The 18,307-nt window shown below is 44.8% G+C and overlaps 1 protein-coding gene across 2 annotated transcripts in view; it reads left to right on the forward strand.

Moving 5' to 3' along the window:
• The first annotated feature begins 3,580 nt into the window (after positions 1 to 3,580).
• sh3rf1 (SH3 domain containing ring finger 1) overlaps positions 3,581 to 18,307 on the forward strand; it is a 166,372-nt gene continuing 151,645 nt past the window's right edge. Inside the window, exons 1-2 of one of the 2 annotated variants that reach the window (XM_055632342.1) lie at positions 3,581 to 3,776; positions 6,297 to 6,848. In XM_055632342.1, the coding sequence (XP_055488317.1) occupies positions 6,456 to 6,848 (393 nt within the window). In that variant the 5' untranslated portion in view covers positions 3,581 to 3,776; positions 6,297 to 6,455. Of the gene's footprint in view, positions 3,777 to 4,464; positions 4,488 to 6,296; positions 6,849 to 18,307 lie in introns of those variants that run through there. The other variant, XM_055632343.1, reaches the window with a different exon arrangement.

Raw genomic sequence — 18,307 nt, forward strand, 5'->3', positions numbered from 1 at the left:
CTCCATCCCACCTTAATACCTGGAATCAATCTGGTGCATGCGTGCTAATCTCTCTTTAGTCCAGTTATACTATTCCTACTGGGTGGAAAAAATTTCCCTGCACAGAAAATGCCAGGTGTGGTCTCAGAAAGCCTCTATAAAATGAAACATCTTTTCTCTTGTATACACTCCTTTTTTTTCCATATAGACCAACATACCATTTGCATTCCCAATTGCCTGCTGAACCTGCTTATTGCCTTCAATGTGTAGACACATGGACAGTTGGGTGTTACTGAAAACCAACAGTTTCCTATCTCTCAGAATATTTTACTTTACTATTTTTCCCAGCAGTGTTAAATCATTCATACCTCCACGTTATCTTTCATCTGCAATTTCCATGACTGTTCACTGAACCACAATTTCCCTTTGAATAGTTTTTGCATCCTCTTCGCAACTCTGTCCTTTTCTCATCAGCAAACTTTAGGGTGGCACAGTAGTGCAGCGGTAGAGTTGCTGCCTCGTAGCGCCAGAGCTGGGTTTGATCCTGACTGTGGGTGTTGTCTGTACGGAGTTTGTGCGTTCTCCCTGTGACTGTATCGGTTTTCTCCTGGAGCTCTGGTTTCCTCCCATACTCCAAAGACATGCAGATGATTTATAGACTAATTGGCTTCAGTAAAATTGTAATTTGTCCGTAATGTGTAGGATAGTGCTAGTGTGCGGGGTGATCGCAGGTCGGTGCGGACTTGGTGGGCCGAATGGCCTGTTTCCATGCTGTATCACTAAAGTCTAAATTGGATATATTATACCTGATCAGTGAATCAACAGCTGAGCTCCAGCACTAATTACTGCAATATTACATGAGTCACATAATATCGGGCTCATTATAGCTTCCTGAACTGAAAATGTTCATTCCAACTCTGATTATTGTCAATTAACTAAACCTAATCCTCATCTATATTAGACCTGTTATGTGTATCTTACTTTGGTTTAATAACCTCTTGAATAATCCTCTATCAAATTCCGTTTGAAAATCTAAATCTACAACATCGATTGTTTCATCTTACCTGTTCTGTTCATTATAACCTTGTAAAGCTCTTAATAAATTTATTTGATTTGAGTTTTTTTTCAATCCTTGTAGACTCTTGTAAATGTTCCTCTTTTAATCATGGATTCTACTATATTTTCTCCTGCAGGTGGCAGGCTACCTCTCCTCCCGTTCCCTGTGTTTTTCTCTTCATGTATAATTAAATAATGGCGTTATATTTACTACCTTCAATCTGTGGGGACTGGTCTATCTCCAAAGATGCCGCAGCCGTGTGGGTCTGGCTTGCTGCCGTGAAGAACCCGGCCAACCGCTGGCTGTGGGGGGGAAGCTCGGAAGCCGCCGAGCTCGACGCCGAAGACTGGAGAGCCAAGGAGGAGGGAGCTGCTGGAGCTGGCGAAGACGTACACGAGGAGTGGGCCGATCCAACAGCACATAATCCTCCGACATTGTCCCCACCTCCAACGGGATCCCACTCCTGGCCACATCTTCCCATCTCCTCCACTTTCCGCAGAGACTGTTCCCTCCGCAACTCCCTGGTCAACTCATCCCTTCCCACCCAAACCACCCCCTCCCCAGGTACTTTCCCATGCAATCGCAGGAGATGCAACACCTGTCCCTATACCTCCCCCCTCAACTCTGTCCAAGGACCCCGACAGTCTTTTCAGGTGAGGCAGATCGTTTTGTTCACTTGCACCTCCTCCTTCATCTACTGTATCCGCTGTTCCAGGTGTATATCGGCGAGATCAAGCGCAGGCTCGGCGATCGTTTTGCTGAACATCTCCGCTCAGTCAGCCTAATCCTACCTGATCTCCCGGTTGTTAAACAATTTAACTCTCCCTCCCATTCCCACACTGACCTTTCTGTCCTGGGCCTCCTCCGTTGTCAGTGTGATGCCCAACACTAATTGGAGGAACACCTCATATTCCGCTTGGGCAGCTTACACCCCAGCGGTATGAACATTGACTTCTCTAACTTCAAGCAACCCTTGCTTTCCCTCTTTTCCCATCCTTTCCCCCTTCCCAGTTACTGTCTCCGACTACATTGTATTTGTTTGCTTCCCACAACTAACAATAATCTATTCTACATGTTCCTTAATCTCCATTCTTCCCTTTGTCTTGTTTTCACACCTTACACTTCCTTATCTATACACTTCCTTCTCTCGGTACTGCCCACACCGCTGACATCAGTCTGAAGAAGGGTCTCAGCCCAAAATGTCACCCATTCCTTACCTCCAGAGATTCTGGTCCTGGTTCTGGTTGATTACTGCACAAACACCTCATCAGTGGTTATCTCCCGCAGGTTGGAGTGAGTAGAGTAGTGATCACATTTTGAAGTGGGCCTTTTTGACCAAGTTGAGGAGATCTAGTTGCTCAATCCTGTTTTTAAATGACTTAACATCGGGAGCACCACGTGGTAACCTATTCCATTCCCTTATCGTGCATGGGTAAAGGGAATATTGGCCGCAATATTTATTGAAATTTAGCAAGTTGATTATGTGGGGGCCGTTATTTTGTCTTGTTTCATGGCAGTTGGTGCTCTGGGGTGACGGGAGATTTGATGGCGTGATTTTGTGAATCTCCTTGTAAATTGCAATGTCTTAGCCTGATTCTGCGGAGCTCTACAGTATCCCATCCGAGAGAAGCCAGCATATTATTCATGCTTAATTTGCGCTTGTAGTCATTACATACAAAGCTGGCTGCTTGGCGTTGTACTTTCTCCCGGGTGATCTTGTTGGTGTTGAAAGGACCTCATACGGCTCCACAATACTAGAATTTGGGCCTGACCAATGATTTGTAGGCATTCTCTTTGATGATGTACTACATGCGTGAAAATTTATTTTGAGTAGGCCGAGAATTCTATTTGCTTTGTTGGACACTTGACTAATATGCGTCGTCCAACTTAAATCTTTGTTTAATTCGACTCCTATATATGGGTGATGGTCGACAGGAAGCAATATATGGCTACCCATAGTCTGAGTCTGAAGAAGGGTTTCGGCCCGAAACGTTGCTTATTTCCTTCGCTCCACAGATGCTGCTGCACCCGCTGAGTTTCTCCAGCTTTTTTGTGTACCTTCGATTTTCCAGCATCTGCAGTTCCTTCTTAAACAGTATGGCTACCCATGTTGTATTCCGATTAAAGTGGTTTAATCTTGTGTGAGACATGCATGGTATGACATTTGGTTGTATTGAATGACATCTGAGATGCTGCCTGACCCGCTGAGTTACTCCAGCACTTTCTGCTCTTGTGACTAATCAGTTGATGCATTCAGCATCAAACACTGTTAAATGGAACATTTTACATCGGCACTGGTCCTAAACCATTGCGTAAACTACAAAGTATACGTCTTGAATGATCTGTCTCTGGCTGAGATATATATCAATAGAAATGTAGTACTGGAGACACAGAATTGTAGCTGAAACGTTACCTCGGTCGTTGGAGGGAGCGCAGGCGCGGGGGTGTTGGACCGGCAACCGTGCAGAGCGCAGGCGCGGTGCCGGCCGGCCGGTTGGCTGTCAGCGCGTGCGCAGTGCCGTCGCTGGGCGGCCTGGCAACGGCAGCGGTTGTGCGCGAGCGAGCGCGTCTCCACCGCGTCCGCGTCCTGCGCGCTCCACCGGCAGCGGCCCCGCAGCGGGAACCCGCGCAGACAAACCGGACCCGCACCCGCACCAACCGATCAACCGGACCCTGCACCGCTCCCCCCCTGCACCCACCCGGGGAGGCAGCCGAGGACGGGAGGAGGAGGAGGAGGCGGGTGAGTGAGGGAGGGAGAGAGGGACCGGGTGTGGGGGGACTGAGCGGACGAGGGAACCCCCCCCCCCCCCAAGCAACCCACCTCCCCCGACCCTCAACCCGACCCTCCCCTCCCTTCACAACTGACCGTTCAGCTCTCTCCACCTCAGCTCGCCTTCCCCGTCCCTCAATAACTCCCTCCCACTGTCCCCCAGCCCACTTCCCTTGCCCCATCCCCTTGTTGCCTGCGGTCATCCCGTCCTCTCCTTTCACCCATTCCCCATCACCAGCTCCCTCCCCATTAACCTTCCCCACCTCCTCTCCCACTCACCCAACCCGTCACCCAAGGCGGGCACGGGTAGTGTTGTTGCCCCACAGCGCTTTGCTCACTGAGGGATTGGCAGTTCTACACAGCTCAAGAACAGTCAGGCATAATCGCTCTTTTACTATGATTAGTGCGCGTTTAAATTTTTATTTACTGGCTTTGTCGCTTCAGTGCAAATAGCAATTTCCGGAAATGTGGATAATATTTTTTTTCATTCTGAATTTCCACTCCAACCTTGCCAAAGCCGTGAGAAATGGTATTTCTTTAAATCCCGCCTTGCATAGGTAATGCGTACGGACTTGTAAATAGTCATAGGCAAAGGAGTATGAATGGTAATCTGCTTCAGGGGATCTTCAATATATCATCGCATTGTGATGCCCACCACGATATAATTACTGAATTACGACGGTAACGCTAATGCACTTTTATCTCCAGGGTAGCAAAATATGTCTGCAGGATTAAAGCAGTGTAGACATTGTGCCTTTGACGGGAGAAACAGTAACAGCTTGGGGCGGTGGGAGTTTCAAAATCTAAAGTGCATAATTTACTATTGGCGTCATTTACTGTGGTTGCGAAATACATTCCCGGACCTATTTAGAAGCCGAGTGGAGATCAGGCTGTGATGGAATGTCTGAACGTGGACCGTCACACTGCATTGTAAACCACTCGCACAACTTTACAACGTGTGTACTTCCCGCTGCATGCCCGCGAGTCAGCGAATCAGCTGACCAGTTAGTTCCTGGAAGGTAGACACAAATGCTGAAGTAACTCGGCGGGTCCGGCAGCATCTCTGGTCTCGACACGAAAGATCGCCTCTTCCCTTTCTCCGGAGATACTGCCTGGCCCGCTGAGTTACTCCAGCATTTTCGTGTCTATCTTCGGTTTAAACCAACATTTGTAGTTCCTTCTTGCACAATATTGGAAATATGATTGGAATATCAGGTTGGAATAACAACAACTAGAACTGTAGATGCTGGTTTACATCAAGATAGATGAGGAGTTATGCCGGCATTTTGTGTTCATCTTTGGCGTAACCAATCTCCTTTGCCTGAAACAATTCACATCCATCCATACATTATAAAAGCCTCTTAAATGCCACTATTGCATCTTCTTCCACCATCATCTCTGGCAGCATGCTCTAGGCACTTCATAAGAGGGGTCCTGATGTAAAACATCTCCTAGCCATGTTCTCCAGAGATGTTGCCTGGAAGGCAGATTATTATGTGAATGGTGTCAGATTAGGAAAAGGGAGGTGCAACGAGACATGGGTGTGCACTGAAAGTAAGCATGCAGGTACAGAAGGCAGTGAAGAAAGCTAATGGCATGTTGACCTTCATTGCGAGAGGATTTGAGTTTAGGAGCAAGGAGGTTCTACTGCACTTGTACAGGGTCCTGATGAGACTGCTCCTGGAGAATTGTGTACAATTTTGGTCTCCTAATTTGAGGAAGGACATTATTGTTATTGAGGGACTGCAGCATAGGCTCACCAGGTTAATTCCCGGGATGGCGGGACTGACATATGATGGAAGAATGGGTCGACTGGGCTTGTATTCATTGAAATTTAGGATGAGAGGGATTCTTATAAACATATAAAATTCTTAAAGGATTGGACAAGCTAGATGCAGGAAAAATGTTCCCGATGTTGGAGGAGTCCAGGACCAGGGTCACAGTTTAAGAATATGCGGTAGGCCATTTAGGACAGAGATGAGGAAAAACTTCTTCACCCAGAGACTTGTGAATCTGTGGAATTCTCTGCCACAGAAGGCAGTGCAGGCCAATTCACGGGATGTTTTCAAGAGAGAGTTAGATTTAGTCTGAAGAAGGGTCTCAACCCAAAATGTCACCCATTCCTCTCCAGAGATGCTCCTGTCCTGCTGATTTACTCCAGCATGTTGTGTCTATGTTAGATTTAGCTCTTAGGGCTAAAGGAATCAAGGGATATGGGGGGGAAAGCAGGAGTGGGGTACTGATTTTAGATGATCAGCCATGATCATGTTGAATGGCAGTGCTGGCTCGAAGGGCTAAATGGCCTACTCATGAACCCATTTTTCTATGTTTCTGTGCCTGACCTGCTGTGTTACTCCAGCACTTTGTGTCCTTTTGTGTAAACCAGCATCTGCAGTTCATTGTCCGTTCTACTTTCAATTACTTTGATAGCATAATTATATGTTTAGTGTTTAGAAATTTAAAGTTATTATGATATGTCTTGTCTTCCAGAACAGCTAATTAAACAGTTGCTTGAAGGGAATGGATGCGACATGATCAAGCTTGACTGGAGATCAAATTATTTATCATTCAGCGAAACCTTTCTTGTGATGAGTTTGTTTCTTTGGAGGCCTGTACCGAGTTGAAGGTTTGGAAGCAGAAAGGCAGGGAATGGATGAGTCGGTGCTGCTGGACTTGCTGGAGTGTCCCGTGTGCTTGGAGCGGCTGGACGCCACGGCCAAGGTGCTGCCGTGCCAGCACACCTTCTGCCGTCGCTGCCTGCAGGGGATTCTGAGCTCCAGGAGTGAACTGCGCTGCCCGGAGTGCCGGACACTGGTGGACTGCGGGGTGGACGAGCTCCCGACTAACATCCTGCTGGTTCGCTTGCTTGACGGCATCAAGCACCGGCCGAGGAGGTCCGGCAACAGCGGCGTGAACGGCAATAACAATGTCAATGGTACCACCAGAGTACAAAGCAACGGGGTCGTCTCTGCCAACTGCAGCATTGCGTTGCGGGATCTTCAGGGCACACACCGGGTGCAGGCACGTAGCCCTCCAGTCAGGGTAAGTCAGACCTATATTTCACCTCAAGGTAGCCTCAACCTGACTATGTTTGTTCCATTGGTGAAGCAAAAGTGTGGTCTGTTGCAAATTTAATGTTCATCATATTTTTATTTTGGCCCTTATAAGTTTATGCTGCTTGCATATTGAGATTAGTATTAGATTCATAGAATGATACCGTACGACTACAGGTTCTAACCCTAATCCAGGATAGACTTGAATCTACTGAAAAGTGAGGGGGATATGACTGAAACAGAACATGATGGGTCTACACAGGTGTCACAGTGCACAGAAGCAGGCCCTTCAGCCAAACTCCTCCATGCCGACCAAGATGCCCCATTTAAGGTAGTCCCGTTTTCCTGTGTTTCGCCCATATGCCTCTAAACCTTTCCTATCCACGTATCTGTCCGTGTCTTTTAAATGCTGTTTATAATATCTGCCTCAACTACCTCCTCAGGCAGCCTGTTCTGTATACCCACCACCCTCTGAGCGAAAAGGTTACCCCTCAGTTTCCTATTAAACCTTGCCCCTCTCACCTTCAACCTATGTTATCTGATTCTTGATTCCCTTACCCTAGGTAAAAAGACTGTGCATTCAAGACTGTACATCCCAGAGTTTTTTGCTGCATGTTTGACCTGCAATGTGGTTTTCAAACCAGCATTCTATTCACACCTGTTGATTGAAACTGCAGTTGCCCTTGCCCATGAGAATGTTCGACATTTATAGTTAATGTGTGCAATTATTGCGAAAATCGTGAGTGGCATGGAACAGGTCTTCTTGCGTATGGCATGCACAGCTTAAAGTTGTAGGACAACTTGTTCTTTTTGATCTTATTTGATTGTGCACGCCAGGTCGAAACAGGGCGGACCATGTGAAGGTTTCAATCTCCCACCCCATGGAACAGGTGAATAGCCACAGTCTTTTCTGCAGTGGAGGGGAGGGGATAAAGGGGAGGGGGTTCTAAACCTCAAAGGCAATTGGTTTAAGCTGAGAGGGGTGAGATTTAAAGAGGACCCGAGGGACATCTTCTAACCCTGGGAGGGTGGAGTATATATGGAGTGGGCTTCTGCAGGAAGTGGTTGAGGCAGGTCCAATTAAGACACATGGACAGTGGGATATGGGCCGGGTGCAGGCAACTGGGACGAGCTCATCGGGCAATTTGGTCAACATGGTCAAGGTTCAAAGGACTTGCTTCCATGCTGTATTGTGTAGGAAGGAACTGCAGATGCTGGTTTAAACCGAAGATAGACACTTAAAGCTGGAGTAACTCAGTGGGTCAGACAGCATCTCTGGAGAAAAGGAACAGGTGATATCTCGACCTGAAACGTCACCTAGTCCTTTTCTCCAGAGATGCTGTCTGACCCGCTGACTCCAGCCTTTTATGTCTATCCATGTTGTTTTGCTTCCATTGTCATTGGGAAACTTGAAATGTAACTGTTTTTGGGTAGCTTGGGCATTAATTAATATCTAAATATCTTATTTAACCCCTGACAGTTTAGATTGGCTTTGGGGGGTTCAAAAGACACTACATTGCATTGTGGTCTGATAATATTTGAGAAGTTCATTTGTTTCCTTCTGAAGTAGCAGTGGAGATGTTCATCGGATTGGATATTTATTCTAAATACAACCTCCTCCCCCACTTCCCATACACAATGCAATTAAAGTGAAGATGTTGCTGCCAGTATGCTTCCTGTTCATCTTGCACAGAGAAAATATCATTTATAATTCAGTATCTTTTCAGTTAAACCTTGATGCCAAATTAGCAAAATAAATGCAGGAAATGTTACTTCTGTAGCCTGATTCTGTGCTAAATATTAATGCGTCTGTAGCCGGAGCTGTCAAACATTTAATGGTAGACTGTTTACCCCCCCCGGGAACTGTTTGCAGTCTTGTGCAAATGCCAAGGGGAACTTGCATCTGCCAAGCTCCAGTACGAAGAGGTGCTTTGCTAAGGATGTGAGATGCACAATGTTTGAGTGCTGCTGCGCTCAAATTTATGCCCATTGTTGTTGCATTTCTGTGGTATACAGAATGTTTTATTCTGAAATTGCAGACGGACAAGGAATATTTCAAGCAGCAGGCCTGGTCCACGCTGTGGCCGATGGTCCAACCTTGTGCTAGGTTTGAGATTTTCACTCGCATTGAACAATTACTGCATTAATTATTGCATTTGCCCCCACTTGAGGGGACCTTAAATCTAGATAAATATCTCCACGTTAAAACTAATCTGAATTAGTTAATACAGTGAATTAGTATTCCTGGCCTTGCTGGTACATTTTAAATTAAACATTCCAGAGACATGCTACTTTTCCATTGATTTTTGCGAAGATAAAATGATCAATTTGGAACGCAATTGTTTTGCGGCCCATTCATTCCTAGACTTTGTATTGTACAGTCAAACTTTAAAAATTCCTTTGGTCTGACTAATACCTGAGGTCTTTGTCTAGCCCTACTGAAAATACACCCCTGGCATGCAGAGGGCGTGGGGAAATAACTGAATGGATTCATGCCAATAGGTTGAAAGTATATCCTTTAAAAGTCAGCAGGGTTGTAGGAATGCTGTAAAAGCAGGCCATTTGCCCTTTGAGCCAGAACTGCCAGTCAATGAGATGATGGTTGATTTGTGAACAGGTCTGCTCCCCCACCTACCCCTCCATGATTCTCTGATTGAATTTGTGTATAAATCTGACATTTTGTGTTGGCAGGTGACCCACCATCAATTGCAGTTTGTAGAGGAAAGTTCACTACTTTGCACACACATTTAGTTGTTTCTTTATTTGACTCACTCCTTAACTGCAAATGAATCATTTTCAGATTACATCCCTTTACCCAATACTTCCAAATCATTGAAAATTATCTCCATAATCCTGCCTTAGGTGTGACGCCTGGAGCTACTCCCTGCTGTCGTCTAAACATGGCCTTATATTTCTGAGGCATAATTTCTGACACTTTGTATGATACTCCTCTTGAAATCAAGTGTTCAGTGCGGAAACAGGGCTTATGGCCAACTGATTCTCGCCGACCAGCGATCACCTGATCACATTAGTTCTATCCTACACATGAGGGACAATTTACAGATCCCAATTAACCTACAAACCTGCACATCTTTGGAGTGTGGGAGGAAACCGGAGCACCCAGGGAAAACTCACGCAGTCACGGAGAATGTGCAAACTCCGTGTAGACAGAACCTATAGTCAGGATCGAACCTGGGTCTATGGTGCAGTTAGGCAGTAGCTCTACCCTGTGCCACTGTGCAGCTGCTCTTTTCCTGTACCTCTCCACATTTTAATGATCCATGCATTTTCTCACCTCCCCTTGTCTTCTTTTAGAGCTCCATTGTTTTTGGTGTTGTTGAAATGTAAGTTTCCATTTATCAGTTTGTGTTGAGAAATTGCTTTGTGCCTCGTTGGTTAGTATGCTATTTTGAAGGAAGACACAAAATGCTGGAGTAACTCAGGCAGCATCTCTGGAGAGAAGGAATGGGTGACGTTTCGGGTCGAGACCCTTCTTCAGACTGAAGCAGTATAGTATGCTATATTGCTGCTTTAACCCATGTAGTCTAAGCTTCTCTGTTAAAATATGTGAAAATTATACAATATTTGGACTGTGGTGTTTTTCTGGCAGAAGTGCTCTGCAGCAATGTGTGTTGGTACTGATAATTTTATACTGTCACTGGTGGAAAATTCAGCCAGTGTCATGTAAGAGACTCATTGATTGCCGCAAGAAAGTTTGGAGTGTTTAATTGTCACTGGTACCAACAACGGAACAATTACATTTTTGTTGCTGCAATTTAACAGGCCCATAAACATGCAGACAGATAAAGATTTAAAAAAAAAAAAAAAATCAAAAAATTAATAATTAACATAAATTCCTCAGCGCAACCAAAGACGGTCTATAAAAGTTTATAATTGAAGTTAGTGTGTAGTGTTCAAGAGCCTGATGTTGTTGGGAAGAAGCTGTTCTTGAACCTGGTCATATTGGTTTATGGGTTCCTATACCATCTTCCCAGTGGTTGGCGTTAAATAACCCACCAGCAGGCCTAGTTTGCCTGCCGTGGACCGGGGACTATCCCGCCTGGAAGGCCCGGCTCCCTTGCTGCGGACGGAAGACCCGTGCCACGGACTGGGAACCCGCCTAGAAGGCCCGGAGTGCCCAGAGTGGAAGGCGTCGGACGGAGGGCCTGTAAACAGACCGGCGGTGGGAAGATGTGCACTGCATCGACAGTGGAGTGGACAGCTAGCAGCCTTGCAACAGCTTGGGGTTTGGCTGATCCATGCGCCACTCCAAGAGGTCGAGTGTGCGGACAGGATGTGGCCAGCAGCGTTGGAGGACACCACGGCTATGCTTGGCCAGGGCAACCCTGCAATGCCGCCAGGACAACGGGCCTTCATGGTCAGGTCTACAACCGTGCACTTACAAACTGGGACTTGAAGATGGCGCCAAATTGGCGACTCTGTATGCTCTCAGTGTACTACTGCTATACACGTGTACAAAATCTGAGATGTTTATTTAAGATGTATCTAAGTGCTTATGTATCGTGATACTTGTACTTAACTGTATACAAACATGAATTTCACTGGATCTTGGTACATGACAAATAAAGTACCATTATATGAGTAGGAAGGAACTGCAGATGCTGTTTAAACCGAAGATAGACACAAAATGCTGGAGTAACTCAGCGGGACAGGCAGTATCTCTGGAGAGAAGGAATGGGTGACATTTTGGGTCAAGATCCTCCTTCCAACCAGCCAGAGATGCTGTCTGTCCTGCTGAGTAACTCCAGGATTTTGTGTCTACCATTATATGAGAGTGTGGTCAGGGCAGTGTTTGATATTGACTGCGTTTTTGAGGCTGAACCCTTCAATGGTGGGGAGGTCAGTACCTGTAATGGACCTGGCAATGTCTACCATTCTCTGTACTTTCCTTCATTACTTCCTTGCTTCTGACCAGCTTATGCAATTGCAGGAGAAAATTGGGTAATTTGTGGTTGGATGTTCGTCCCATATCTGAATGTTGCCGCATGGAATCCTCTTTCGCAACATGTGGGGGTGATTTTGTCTTTCAGAAAGGGCAGTGGGTTGAAAATTTGATATCTAAGTATATGTACACTTAATGTGCCTACCTTTTAATGGAAAGCCTTGTGTTCCCAATCACCATTTTAGCTGTGTAAAAGCATGTTTGGTGGCACTGAATCGCGGGAAAATAGTCTTGTGAAAGGGAATTTAAATTGTTTTTAAGTGGCCATGCTTTGGTGTTTAAAAATCAACAGTTTACCTTTTGGAAAATGTGGATCTGGTGGAGAGAGTAGGGATGACCTGGTCTCTTGGCATTTACTGCAGGTATGACTTCTGTGAATTTTCAGTCGGATTTTCTGGATGTTTGAGCATATTGAAATGGGCATCCAGTGATTCAAAAAGTCCCATTGCACTACAGCTTCATAGAAGAATGCATGGAAAGATAGTAGAGGCAGTGAAGTGTTGGTCCAAGATTCCTGTCATTGAGTCTGGAACTATTGTCTTTCCTTGAAAACATGGTTTAAAAAAAATTCAGATGCACTTGAGTAGATATTCAAACATCATTGCAGGAGAATCAATTGTCTCATGAATGTACCTCATAAATTTATATAATTAAATTGGTATATTGTTAGCAACATAAATTCATGGTCTTGTTGCTATAGTTACCAAATATGAAGTGTTTGTGCAGTACGCACCTAACTGTTTTGCAACCAATGCAGCACAGAATCCTTTCCACACAGCAAAACTCCTTGGAGCAACCATCCCCTGGATACCTTGCCATGATATTGTAAGAGAGAATGTAGACACAAAATGCTGGAGTAACTCAGCAGGATAGGCAGCATCCCTGGGGAGAAGGAATGGGTGATGTTTCGGGTCGAGACCCTTCTTCAGACTGATGTCAGGGGAGTGGGCGGGACAGAGATAGAATGTGATCGGAGATAGTAAGACTGGGAGAACTGGGAAGGGGGAGGGGATGGAGGGTGAGGGAAAGCAAGGGTTATTTGAAGTTAGAGAAGTCAATGTTCATACCGCTGGGGTGTACACTATCCAAGCAAAATATGAGGTGCTGTTCCTCCAATTTGTGCTGGGCATCACTCTGACAATATGAGGAGGCCGTGATGGGACAGCTGATGGGAAGGAAGGTGAGGACAAGGGGGACTCTGTCCTTGTTGTGAATGGGGCGAGGGGGAGCTGCGGGATATCGAGGAGACCCTAGTGAGAGCCTCATCTGTAATGGAAGAGGGGAAAACCCGTTTCCTGAAGAATGAGGACATCTCCGATCATCCTGGGAGCAGATGCGGCGTAGACGGAGGAATCGGGAGTAGGGGATAGTCTTTACAGGAAGCAGGGTGGGAAGAAGTCTAGATAGCTATGGGAGTCAGTAGGTTTGTAATAGATGTCGGTCAATAGTCTGTCTCCTGTGATGGAGAAGGTGAGATCTAGAAACAGTAGGGAGATGTCAGAGATGGTTCAAGTGAATTTGAGTGCAGGATGGAAATTAGCCGTGAATTTGATGAAGTCAGCGAGTTCTGCATGGGTGGAGGATGCAGTACCGATGTAGTCGTCAATGTAGCGGAGGTAGAGTTCCAGGATAGGGCTAGTGTACGCCGTGATTGTTCGACATACCCTACAAAGAGGCAGGCATAGCTGGGGCCCATGCAAGTGCCCATAGCTACACCTTGGATTTGGAGGAAGAGGGTGGTGTTGTTCAGGGTAAGGACCAGGTGTGCTAGGCGGAGGACAGTATTGGTAGAACTTAGTATTGTAAGAGAGAATTTGACTTGGAGCTACTTTGGCAAGTGAAGATTGTCAATCATAGAGCAAGGAGTGTCAGGGATGCGCATGGTCAGTGAGTGGAGCTCCAGTATTCCAAAGGCTATCACACTGGAGGAAGCGAGAAAGATGGGGAGCAGTGTGGTGATGGGTGGATTTGAAAACCAAGTTGAGAATCTTAAATGAGCTGGACAGGCCACACTCCACTGGTGGGCCACAGAAGAAGCCTCCACATGTCAAGCCGAAACATCGCTGATTCATTCCCTCCACAGATCCTGCTTGACCCGCTGAGTTACTCCAACAGTTTTTGTCCATCCTTCTCCAGGTTTTTATGTCTATCCTTGTTCATTTGAAGAGTCGAACTACATCACCCTTTTTCATAGTCCTGCAGATTCTTCAGCTATATTTTACGCATTTTTTGTGATCTATCTGCACTGACATGAAAGGTCGTGCATTCTAGATCCAAACTGCACCTTTGGTTAAACATCTGTCTCCTTTAATTATTGATCTGTCTGCAAACTGTTCAACTTGTTTCACTCTCTCTGAATGCAGGTAATTAGCACAGGCTTGATGGGTCAGTGGCTGATGTAGTAGGTTTAAGTTTATTATTGTCACATGTACCGAGATACAGTGAAACACTTTGTTTTGCAAGCTATCCACACAGATATACTATATGTAGATACAATCAGTTCAAACTCAAGTACAAAAGATAGAGCAAAGGGGAAGATACAGAGTGCAGAATATAGTTCTCAGCATTGGTGCACATCAGTTCCTTCGACAAAGTCCAATGTCTTCATTGGGGTAGAGGTGAATCAAACAGTACCCAAGCTTATGGAAGAAACATTAAGAAGCCTGATACCAGAGGGGAAGAAGTTGTTCCTGAATCTGGCGGACAAGCTTTCAAGCCCTATACTTCTGACCAGGATGGATGTACCAAGAATACATTCAAATCATTTTTTCAAATGTATTGAACTTTTTCTATTGTGTTATCTATGAGTACTGTCTTTAAGGTCTGTTGAGCAAGTAATAAATTAATTGTTCCATTCTGGGTACGATTAATCACTCTTGACTCTCTTTTGACATGTGTGAGGAGTTTTGAATTCTAAGTTTAATGAGAGTGTGATAGGGAAGTTTAGAACTGTCAAGTTAAATGGGTAACCAAGTCATTTCAACAGCAAATCAACTGAGGCAGGAACAGAGTCAATGTGATGTATGTGAAAGGTAGATGCTCTCATTGATCAGCGGATGTTCTTAATGATCTTCCAATGTCACTGGACTTAAGAAATTTCAACTTGTTACTTTTGCTGTATATAAAATGTACCTGGATGAACACACAGAGTTGTAACCCGTTAGGCTGAATACAATCCAAGGGTTAGGAAGTGGAAGCTCATTATGAGTGAAATCTTTATGATTGCCAGCATGGAAAAGTGGGCAAAATTGGCTTCTTTCTGGCTATGAATTTTTTTGAAGTGAGAAAATATTGAAGTTTATTATAAGCTCGTGTTGAGAATTTTCTGGATAGTTGCCATTCATTTTCTTCTTTCCTCGCCCCATATTTCTTGCCTGACATTTTCCTTTAATGTAATAATAAAAACAGAAAATGCTGTAAACATTCAGCAATTCAAGTCGCGTCCCTGGAGGGAGAAATAGTATAGAGTCATAGAGCTGTACAGTATAGAAACAGGCCCTTTGGCCCGCTTTCACAATGCATACAATCGTGCCAATCTATAATTATTGCACCTGCCTGCATTAATTCCATATCCCTCTATGCCCTGTTCGCATGCTTCTTCATTCTGTGAATGTTTTTGTCCCCTTGTTCCAGATTCTAATTTCTCTTAGTCATAGTCTTACCGCGTGGAAACAGGCCCTTCAACCCAACTTGTCCATGCCAACCAACATGCCCCATTTACACTAGACCCATCTGCCTGTGTTTGGCCAATATCCATGCACCTGTCTAAATATTTCTTGAGCATTGCATAAGTACAGATAGTACCTGTATCTCTCTCCCTCTCCCGTCTCCCGTCTCCCGTCTCCCCCTCTCCCTCTCCCTCCCCCCCCCCTCCCCCCCCCCCCCCCTCCCCTCCCCTCTCCCAGACCCCCTACTTAACCACAGAGAAATCTATTCATTCAGGGAGTCATGGAAGTTGGAATAACTTCTGAGACCTCATTCATGAGGGTGAATACCTGTTTGTTTTGTTTAAAGTCTGAGTCGAGCATCTCCTGATAACTAGGTTAGATGACTGGCTGTAAAACTCGGATCCAGGCATTTGCTGCAACAATTGATGCACGATTCAAAGACGCACTAATCTTGCAGGTAGCAGACCTGGTTACGTGCATTGTGCAACGTATTAATGTTTAGAGAAGCATGCAGCTACTTAAAGCAGTCATGAGTCAGTTGTGCAAATAATTTTATTATCAAGGGCAGTGGTTATTGTTGAAGTGCAAAGCACAGTCCTTGATTCCTTATTGCATAAACAGTGGAAATGGAAATACTGAGTTGTGTAAATAATCCCCTGCAGGATGAATGACTCGTCTGAAGCTGGAGAAAGAAGCCTTTAAAATATATGGGATACTATAATTTTAGTTACTGTAGCTCTTTTGTTTTGGCTTCGCATCTGAGAGTAAATCTTTGAAGCTGGAATTTGAACTCCTTTAAAACACAGCTAGGAATTTCCTTCCACAGTATTCATTGATCAGGCATTTTTCCTATGTGTTCAGGTTTTTTTTAGCCCACCTATAAGGATGGGAGGCAGAGGGAAACTGGTCCAGCCAATGAGAGAAATTTACCATTTTAGGTAGAAGCACAAGATATTATAGATGCTATAGCAAGCAATTAGAGGTTCACTTTATCTTCTTTTGGATAACTGGTTACTTGAAATGATAAAAATATATATTTTGTCAAGATGAGTGGCACAGTGTCGCATCTGGTAAAGCCGCTGTCTCGCAGCACCAGAGACCTGGGTTTGATCCTGACCTCCGATGTTGTATGTGTGGAGTTTGCACAGTCTCCCTGTGTCCTTGTGGGTTTTCTCTGGGTGCTTCTGCAACGTCCCAAAGACGTGTGGGTTTGTAGGTTAATTGTTCGCTGCAAGTTACTTCTAGTGTGCAGGGAGTCGATGTGAAGGTGCGATAACATAAGACTAATGTGGGTGGGTGATCAGTGGTCGGCAGAGATCATCATAAAAGTTTGGTCCCAGAGAACAATTATCAATGATTGAAAATAAACATACACTGAACCACCCACAACCCCATTCGAGAACCAAAAAAGACAAATGTTTACAGTCCTCTTGCCCATTGTATTATAATTGTAATGTTGCGACAAGGATGCACCAAAGATATGTGGGAAAGAACTGCGGATGATAGTTTACACCGAAGATAGACACAAAAAGCTGGAGTAACTCTGGAGAAAAGGAGTGTCTTCACCAAAACATCCCCTTTTCCTTTTCTCCAGAGATGCTGCCTGACCCACTGAGTTACTCCAGCTTTTTGTGCTGTGCTCCAATGATGCCTGTCTAACCGTTTGCGAAACCTAGTAGAGGCAGATATATGCACTTCTATTCGGGGAAATAGAATCTTCTTCTTTCGTGTGGCGTGCACAGCCTAAAGTTGTTGGACAACTTGTTCTATTTGATCTTCCGTTTGTGCACGTCGAGTTGATTGCATTAGTCGAAACAGGGCGGCCACGTGAAGGTTGCAATCTTCCACCCCGGGGAAATAGAATGCCTTGACAGGATAATATAAATATTTTCATCTGAGTTGGCTGACCAACTCGATCGTTTGATTTTTTAATGTGGAAAGCATTGTGGTTTTGTTAGGAACAGTTCACTAAGCACAGGATAAATAAATCAAGGACCAATCTGCTGGAGGATCAAGTCTGGAATATGGCGATAATGGGAAATAGATACTGGTTCAGGGAAGTGTTAGAAGTAGAACATACTGGAGATAAAACAGTACAGCATAGGAATGGGCGCTTCAGCCCACGATGTCTGTGTTGAACATGATGCCAAGTTATCTCCTCTGCCTGCACATGATTCATATCCCTCCTTTCCCTGCATATCCATGTTCCCATCTAAATGTTTCTTAAACATCATTATCGTATCTGCCTCTACCACCACCCAGGCAGTTCGTTCCCGGTATCAACCACACTGTTGTAACATTAATAAATTGCCCCGCACATCTCCTTTAAACCTCCTCCCTCTGACCTTAAAGCTATGCCCTTATCCAGGTGAATTTGAGGGCAGTGTGGAAGTTGGTGGGAAACATGATTAGTTATGGAGGCATTTGGCTATTTTAAGATCACATTTGAAAGGCTGCAACCTGAGGATTTTAACGGTTATTAATGTTCCTAATATATCCCCTTATTGGTAAATGCTGTTAACAAGTGGAATTCAGTATATGAATAAATTGGCCTTTACTGGGAGATCCTTGGATGGGAAGAAGTCCAGTAAATAAGTGATAGTAATTAAGAAAGGCAGATGCTTTTGAGCGTATCGCTGCTAAAGAAGTTGTAAAAAGAATAGATGTTTTTTGTTACAATAAGAATGTTTTGCACGTTTTGACTTGCTCAGGCTTTTCTATTCCCTCCATGTGTGTCGTCCCTGCCTCAAACTGACAAGAGTAATCTTTAAAGTCTAATAGGTCAAAGGAAGGGTCTTAGACTGAAACATCACCTAT

Source organism: Leucoraja erinacea, chromosome 3 (genome assembly GCF_028641065.1).
Source record: "Leucoraja erinacea ecotype New England chromosome 3, Leri_hhj_1, whole genome shotgun sequence".
Taxonomy (NCBI): domain Eukaryota; kingdom Metazoa; phylum Chordata; class Chondrichthyes; order Rajiformes; family Rajidae; genus Leucoraja; species Leucoraja erinaceus.